The sequence below is a fragment of the Peromyscus eremicus genome, unplaced genomic scaffold (assembly GCF_949786415.1).
Source record: "Peromyscus eremicus unplaced genomic scaffold, PerEre_H2_v1 PerEre#2#unplaced_2246, whole genome shotgun sequence".
Classification (NCBI taxonomy): domain Eukaryota; kingdom Metazoa; phylum Chordata; class Mammalia; order Rodentia; family Cricetidae; genus Peromyscus; species Peromyscus eremicus.
This window is the reverse complement of record NW_026736481.1, coordinates 39,417-48,501: the sequence shown is the minus strand read 5'-3', so window position 1 is coordinate 48,501 and position 9,085 is coordinate 39,417. Positions and strand designations below refer to the sequence as shown.

Below are 9,085 nucleotides of genomic sequence, written 5' to 3'. Positions count from 1 at the left end.
ACAGCAGGGCTGTGAAGGATCTGAACCATCATCCAGCTCCCCTCAGTGTTTGGTCTTTGGAGGCCAGACAGGTAGGTCTGCTTCGGAGCTGCAACTGATAAGTCTTTGCAGGTAAGCTGTGCAAGGCAGGCTAAGTTCTGGAGTTTGAGCCAGGCACGGGCAGTTGCAAGTGCATCCTTGTTGCTAGGAGACACAGGGGTATTCGCGAGGAGGTGCATGTCGTTGCTAGGAGACAAAGAGAGATTCTGCTCAAACGAACCACGGACTTGCCCTGGCAAGACGCTCCTGCGACGTGGTGGCGATCCTTGTCTGTGTTTCTAAGTTTTAGAGTGGGGTTTGGGAGGGAGTGGGTGGCAAAAGGGGAGAGTGGAGAGGGCAGAACGGGCCTGGGCGGCCCTGGGCCTGTACCATGCAGAAAGACACTGATCATGGTGCCCAGACACCGACACCGAGTGCCTCAGAGCAGGCACACTGGACTGACTGCTTGTGGACCTTCTGCCAAGGCTGTGGGTCCCATGAACAAAGCGAAGACGAATATCCTCCACACGTCATCCAGTTGGCACCTTTGGAAAAGGTCCAAAGGGCGCCCAAAAAGTCTACGGTAAAGCACTTCACCACCTCCCGTGGACACAACGTGGATGAACATGACAGGAAGAGAAGGTCCCATGAACAAAGCAAAGACGAATATCCTCCATATGTCATCCAGTTGGAACCTTTGGAAAAGGTCCAAAGGGCGCCCAAAAAGTCTACGGTAAAGCGCTTCACCACCTCCCGTGGACACAACGTGAATGAACATGACAGGAGGAGAAGGTAACGGCCTGGGGGAGTTGGCTGGGGGCAGATGGGTAGGAGGGACAGGGACTGTTAGGGACAGTCAGGGCCAATCAGGGAGAAGCACCACCTTCCAGGGCTCCTTTCTAGGGGAGGGGAGAGGACAGGCTTTGGTTCTGCTTCACTGAGGTTTGCTGGGTTTTCTGCAGGCCTTAGACCCCTAAGCACCCGAGACCACACACTTTGGAAGGATCTAGCTGTTAGGCCTTCTCTAAGGGAAGCAAAACAATAAATTTCTGTTGGTTCCTGAATCCTTTTACATTGCCCCTTTTACAGCAGTTTATTAGACATTTTAAAGAGATTTAGCTAATAAGATGATATTTTGACAGGTGTAAGGTGGTATCTCAGAGTCGTTTTGATTTGAATTTCCCTGATGATTAGGGATGTTTATGGTGGCATTTTATTTGTACTGAAATGTGATTTTAATTGTATGTTAATAAATAAAGTTGTCTGGGGGTCAGAGCTAATAGAGCCATAGCAAAACCTGGGCAGTGGTGGCCCATGCCTTTAATCTCAATACCATAGAAGACCTGGAGGGCTGTACAACAGACAGTGATGAGGCAGTCATGTGGTTGGTTTTACAACCAATGAGAAGGCAGAACAGAAAGTCTATATAAAGGCAAACAGACAGGAAGTAGCTCTTTTTCGGAGAGGTCTCTTGGCTGAAGAGGCTAGCTGCAGCAGGCTGGTAAGGCTCTTAGCTCTGATCTCTTGGCTTTCTTCTTTGCATTGGTTCTATGTTTCTTATTTAAGAAGACGGTTGCTTACATCTACAGATGTTGAGCAATTCCTTAAATGTCTTTCAGCCATTTGAGTTTCCTCTGTTGAGAATTCACTGTTTAGTTCTATAGCCCATTTCTTAATTGGACTGTTGAGCATTTTGATGTCTAATTTCTTGAGTTCTTTATATATTCTGGATATCAGGCCTCTGTCAGATGTGGGGTTGGTGAAGACCTTTTCCCATTCTGTAGGCTGTCGCTTTGCCTTGTTGACTGTATCCTTTGCTCTACAAAAGCTTCTCAGTTTCAAGAGGTCCCATTGATTGATTGTTTCTCTCAGTGTCTGTACTACTGGGGTTATATTTAGGAAGTGATCTTCTATGCCAATGCATTCAAGACTACTTCCTACTTTCTCTTCTATCAGGTTCAGAGTAGCTGGATTTATCTTGAGGTCTTTGATCCACTTGGACTTAAGTTTTGTGCACATGACAGATATGGATCTATTTGCAGCCTTCTACAAGTGCTAGAGAGGTCCACAGAAATCCACAAAGAAAGATACCTCCACAATAGACTACTGGCAATGGTCGAGAGACAGCCCAAACTGACCTACTCTGGTGATAGGATGGCCAAACACCCTAATTGTCATGCTAGAAACCTCATTCACTGACTGAGGGAACCAGATGCAGAGACCCATGGCCAGGCCCAATTGGAGCTCCAGGAGTCCAATTGGCAAAAAAGAGGGGGGTTTGTATGAGCAAGAATTGTTGAGACCAAGGTTGGACAAAGATAGCCAAATGAATGGAAACACATGAACTATGAACCAATAGCTTAGGAGCCCCCAACTGAATCAGGCCCTCTGGATAAGTGAGACAGTTGATTAGCTTGAACTGTATGGGAGGCATCCAGGCAGTGGGACCGGGACCTGTCCTCAGTGCATGTGCTGGCTGTTTGGAACCTGGGGCTTATGCAGGGACACTTGGCTCAGCCTGGGAGGAGGGGACTGGACCTGCCTGGACTGAATCTACCAGGTTGAACTCAATCCTCAGGGGAGTCTTTGCCCTGGAGGAGATGGGAATGGAGGGTGGGCTGGGGGGAAGGCGGGGGGGGGGCACAGGAGTGGGGAGAACAAGGGAATCGTGGCTGATATGTAAAATTAAATTAAATTACAAAATAAAATTAAAAATAAATAAGTAAATTATCTCTCCTAAAAACAAACAAAAAAGATGACATTTTTTTTAAGTATGCATTTAGAGACTGTTTAGATTATGTGAATGAGTGTTTTGACTGTACGCAATTTCTTTGCACCACGTGTGTCAGAAGAGAGTGTTGGGTCCCCTGGAGTTATGAATGGCTGTGAAGTGCTATGTGGGTGATAAGAATTGAACCCAAGTCCTCTACAAGAAAAACCAGGGTTCCTTACCATCAAGCCATCTCTCCAGCCCTTAATATATATGTTTTTAATACTAAATTATACACATTGCAGAAAATTGTATCATGAGATAAATTCTCCCATATGACATCAATGTTAAGGCTTAGAGAAGCAACCAAAGGAAATTTCGCATCAGAGTGACCCATGTTTGCTGAGGGATCTTATGAGGAAAGTTTGAACAGGGAAGGTGACTCTACTCACCTCTCCTTCCTTGGTGTGCAGGGTGTGTGTGTGTGTGTGTGTGTGTGTGTGTGTGTGTGTGTGTGTACAGATGTGAAGGCTAGAAGGCTGACATTGTCTTTCTCTATTGCCTTTCACCTCATTAAAATTGTGTGTGTTTGTGCTCCTGAATTTGGTCTGCCAGGTTTTTTTGGTTTTGTTTTGTTTTTATTTTATTTTTCTTTATTAAGAAAATTTCTAGCCACTCCTCATGCTATCCACAGACCCCCCTCCTCCCTCCTCCCTCCTCCTACCCCCAGCCCTCTTTCCCAAGCCGCCCCACATTCCCACATCCCCCAAATCAAGCTCTCCCATGGGGAGTCAGCAGAGACCTGCTCACTGAGCCTAGGCAGGTCCAAGCCCCTTCCCACTGCACTAAGGCTGTGCAAGGTGTCACACCACAGGAACCGGATTCCCAGAAGCCTGCCCATGCACCAGGGACAGATCCTGATCCCCCTGCCTAGGTGCCCCCCAAACAGTTTGAGCCAAACAACCATCTTCCATATCCAGAGGGCCTAGTCCAGTCCCATGGGGGCTCCATAGCCATTAGTCTACAGTTCATGGGCTTCCACTAGTGTGGCCAGTCATCTCTGCACGTCCTCCCATCATGATCTTGATGTCCACCACCTGCCGAATCCCTTCTCTCTCTCATTGATTGGATTCCCGGAGGAGCTCAGTCTGGTGCCTGGCCATGGATCTCTGAATCTGCCTTCATCAGTCACTGGACAAAGGCTCTATGATCCTCTTTGGGACCTGAACCCCCACTGAAGAAGATCTCTGGCATTAAATATCATGAGTTATAAGTGGCATTCCAATGTCAGAGATGCTAAAATGTGAATAAAATGTAAGGTAGGCACAGTGACGTTAGCCTGCAACCCTATCTACAGGGAAGATAAGTTAGAGGGATTACAAAATTCAAGGCTAGCCTAGGCAATATAATTTTTAAAAAACTATAAGCTTATTTGAATATAATTTTGCAGTAGGTAAAATTCTGCTATTGCTCTTCATTGAAATGCTGTGTTTGACAGTAGTAGGAAAAGCAATCATCATTATTGAACCAACACTGAGCTGTCAGGTGCTGGAAACACTGGTACATGCTTTGTGTAGACTGAAGCATCACCACAGCACTGTGTAACATTAACATAGATACTGTTTAATCCTCCTCATAGGGATGAGAAAATTGAGTTATGGAACTCAAAGAAAGCCCAAGAAGTAACCAGTAGGAAACAGATTAGAGAAGGAATCAAATCCAAGCTGAGTTAAACCTACTGGGCATTCTCTTATTGTTCAGAAAGGCTTCTCTGAGGAGGTTTGTAGCTCCTGATACAGCATTTGCTTGAATGGGAGAGCCATGTACTATAGCTCCAGTACTGCAAATGAACACTTGAGTAGAGAAATAAACAAATAAGGAAATTCCAGTTGCTGCTTTTACTTCAGAAGGAAACGAATTACATAGCTCTGGTATTTACAGTTGAATGTACTTTGACATAGTATCCCATGATTTCCTAAAATATCCTTTTAATTTATAGGACTTCCTGCACTATGCATGTATTTATAACCATCCAGATATGGTAATGTTGTTAAAAGAAAATAACTGCAACGTTAATGCCCAGGCATGCATATCTCTGTGAGATCAAGGCTTACATGGTCCACATACTAGGTTTCAGGTCAGTTGGGCTACATAGTTAGATCCTGTATTGGACAGAGACTCAAAAGTAAAGCATTTAGAGCACTTGCTAAATGCCTTTCATACTAATAGTACAATAATGATTACTTTTAACATATGTCACAGCAAAGGAACATCTGCCAAAGAGCCAGAACAGAGAAACAAAGAGCATGTGAGACTCAACAGAGGTAAGATTTTAATTACTCTATCTGTTCCTAACTACCCTAAATAAAACAAATAAGAGTAAAAATTTTATCACCCCCCAAAGGAGTTAAGGAAATCAAATATAAATGCAGTTATTTTGTTTTAAAATTTGTTTCCTAACAGTCTGGAAAAATCAGAATCAATTAAACTATTTCTAAGCACTTTCGACTATGAAAATATACTGTCAAAATGTTGCTTATTTGATTTTGACACTGATACATGTACTGTCTTTGTATAAAGGAGAAAACTTCTTAACCTGACAGGGGACCTGTATAAGCATACTGTAATAAATTTGATTGTTAGAAAAACTGATTTTTCTTTTTTTCAAATTAAAACTGCTTGGCCATTAGTTCAGGCTAATTACATTTAAACAACTCAGTTTTGCTAACCTATACGTTGCCATGCGTTCCATAACTTTACCTGTGTGCTATTATTACATGCTGCTCCCTGGACAGCGGACTGGCGTCTCCTGACTCAGCCTTTCTCCCCCAGAATTCTCCTTTTCTGCTTATCCTGCCTATACTTTCTGCCTGGCTACTGGCCAATCAGCATTTTATTTATCAACCAATCAGAGCAACACATTCACAGCATACAGAACATCCCACAGCACTGTCTAGCCTCGATGTTTAATCTAGTGGCTGAATTGTCCTTTGATCCCCAGATAAGTTTATTAGAGTATACAATATATTGGGGCACACAATATAACACCACATTCTTTGGTTTTGGCTTGGATAATCCAACAAAAATGTTCAACAGTTGTTTTCATATGACCTACAATTGTTCTAGAAATAAAACTCCTTTTCTGGTCCCGGTTCATCTACTTGTAGAACAAATAAAACCCTTCCCACATCTATTTGAAGAGGGTAGATGTAGGTGTGAGACAGGCTTTTCTTTCTATGCTGATTTCTGTCAACATGTACCAGTATAGGCACTTTCACCCTATGACAACCATGAAACACTAGTATATTTTCTTAAAAGTAAGTTTCTCCTCATTCTCTCATTTTCTTTTTTTTTTCAATCTTTTTTAAAATACTTTTTTAAAGAAATTTTCTACTCACCCTACATAACACCCACAGATCCCACCTCCTCCCTCCTCCCACCCCCTAGCCCTCCCTCCCAAGCCATGCCACATCCCCACAACCCCCAAATCAAGCTCTCCCATGGGGAGTCAGCAGAGCCCAGCACACCGAGCTGAGGCAAGTCCAAGCCCCTCCCTACCACACCAAGGCTGTTCAAGGTGCCACACTGAAGGCACTGGGCTTCCAAAAGCCTGCCCATGCACCAGGGATGGATCCCAATCCCCCTGCCCAGGTGTCCCCCAAACAGATCCAGCTAAACAGCTGTCTCCCATATCCAGTGGGCCTAGTTCAGTACCATGGGGGCTCCACAGCCATTATTCCACAGTTCATGGGTCTCCACCAGTGTGGCTGGTCATCTCCGCACATCTTTCCATCATGGTCTTGACCTCCCCTGTGTGCAGAATCCATCCTCTCTCCATTCAGTTGGATTCCTGGAGCTCAGCCTGGTGCCCCACCATGGATCCAAGCGTCCACCTCCATCAGTCACTGGATAAAGGCTCTATGATGACAGTTAGGGTATTCACTAGACCGGTCACCAGAGTAGATCAGTCCAAGCATCCCCTCAATCACGGTCAGCAGTCCATGGTGGGGTCATCCCTGTGGATTCCTGAGAGCCTCCCCGGCACCCTGTCTCTTCCCACTCCTATGGTGTCTTCATCTATCACGGTATCTCCTTCCCTGCTCTCCCACTCTGTCCCTGCTCCAGCTCGACCCTCCCATTTCCTTATGTTCTCACCCCCCATTTCTTGCCCTTCACCACCCTCCCACCCCCAGCCCACTTATGCAGATCCCATCCACTTCTGCTTCACTGGGCTATCCATACATGCCTCCCAGGATCCCTCCCTGTCGGCTAGTCTCTACGAAGTCGTGGGCTGCAGTCTGGCCATCCCTTGCCCTACATCTAGTAACCACTTATGAGTGAGTACATACTATGTTTGTCCTTCTGAGTCTGGGTTACCTCACTTAGGATGATATTTTCTAGTTCCATACATTTGCCTGCAAATTTCATGATATCATTGTTTTTTACTGCTGAGTAGTACTCCATTGTGTATATGTGCCACATTTTCATTATCCACTCTTCAGTTGAGGGGCATCTAGGTTGTTTCCAGCTTCTTGCTATTACAAATAATGCTGATATGAATGTAGTTGAGCATGTGTCCTTGGGGTAAGATTGAGCATTCCTTGGATATAAGCCCAAGAGTAGTATAGCTAGGTCTTAAGGAAGACTTATTCCCAATTTTCTGAGAAACCGCCATACTGATTTCCAGAGCGGCTGTACAAGTTTGCATTCCCACCAGCAGTGGAGGAGAGTTCCCCTTGCTCCACATCCTCTCCATCATCTTTTTTTTTCTCTGTTTCTTTTTTCTTTCTCTGTTTCTTTTTTTGGTTTTTGGTTTTTGACATTCTGGGGTTTGAAGGTAGGACACTGTGACCAATCTAGGCATGCACCCTTCATATTAACTCTACCCTTATAACTTTTTTCCCTTGAGTTTTTGTTAAGTGCATAGGGTATGATAAAAACATGGTTTGCACACTGAAAAGCACAATTTCCAGAGCAATTTGGACATGAAGGGAGAGTTAAGCCAATGACATCATTCTGTATGTCAAAGAATTAGCTGCATCTCCACTGAGTCTAGAGAGACTCTCTGACAGTGGAAGGAACACTGCAGAGTTTGTATTTCAACAACTGTCATCACAGTGTCTTTTATACCTAACTTGCCACTGGCAGCCACACTAGGTAGTAAATCCAAATGCCTTCTTCCCTTCAGAGGTAAGACAAAAAGTGTCAGTATTATGGTAATACATGTAAATTTCTAGTATCACGTTACTGTGAATTTTGTTGTTCTCTGCACTTATAGTGATGAGGGCTGACTGAGGGCTCCCACATGATAGGCATAGGCTTTACCACTGAGCCACAGTCCCAGCTGTTTTGTGACTCAGTCAGTTTGAGGTACTGAGTCTGGTAAGGATGCTGCTCTCTCTGTCTGAGATTGTTTAGTTAGGATCATCACAGATGTGCATGAGAGTTTAGTTTTAGGCATTAATGCTTGATAGATTGCTCTCTCTCTGAGTTTAAATATACCGTGAATGGAAGTAATAGCTCTCTGTGAATTAATTTCCTACAATTGAATATGTACTCAATAATAGTCTCCAGATCAGTCTAAATGAAACTGATATTAACAAAGAGTCTAATTCCTTTTATATGTTTTTCTAGAGTTATAATAAGCAATTTTGTCTTTATTTTTAGAAGTGCACCACAGTACTGATCCAAAGTCTTTCTTCAGGTAAGATTTAAGAGATTTAACAGTACATTAACATTAGGGAAATTCAAAGATAAGAGACTGATTCGTGTAGGGTGTTGTTCTGAGTTAGGTACTCTATACTTAACGCCTGCTGTGTCTTATGGTCCCCATGGTGTTATGGAATATAATTTTAGACTGAGAACTTGTTCATTTTTGTTCATGTAGACACTAGTTTTACACTCAACTATCATTTCCCAAGTACTAATTCTCTGCTTTGGAAAAGGAAATTTTTGTGTTACTCACACTTATTAATCTCAAACCGACTCTCCTTACTTATTCAAAAACATTCTGAAGTCAGCATTGAACCTAGACTTTCACCAGGAGTTATCCTTTGAGACATTTATCTTTTCTGAGAGCATACATGATTTGGGATCATTCTGAATTATCAGACAGTATCACAGGCAACCAACATTTTGAGTTCCTTCTTTGATACCAGATTTACATGCAAAGTCTCTTTGCATCCTGTCTTAGATGGTGGAAGACTCACTCCATCCTTTTCCCAAAATAGCTCCATCCATCAATTATTTCATCAGTGATCTGTTTTCCCCATAATGAGTCCTCTGAATACCAAGTGGATTATCTGAATTGAAGAGAGCCGAACCATAACACGACGACTAGTTATCTCTGTATAAAGA

At 43.6% G+C, this 9,085-nt stretch overlaps 1 protein-coding gene across 1 annotated transcript in view; it reads left to right on the top strand.

Moving 5' to 3' along the window:
- The first annotated feature begins 242 nt into the window (after positions 1-242).
- The window catches only part of LOC131902095 (uncharacterized), a 45,733-nt gene continuing 36,890 nt past the window's right edge, over positions 243-9,085 (top strand). Inside the window, exons 1-3 of the mRNA XM_059253141.1 lie at positions 243-810; positions 4,991-5,052; positions 8,396-8,432. Of these exons, the coding sequence (XP_059109124.1) occupies positions 410-810; positions 4,991-5,052; positions 8,396-8,432 (500 nt within the window). The 5' untranslated portion in view covers positions 243-409. The remainder of the gene's footprint in view (positions 811-4,990; positions 5,053-8,395; positions 8,433-9,085) is intronic.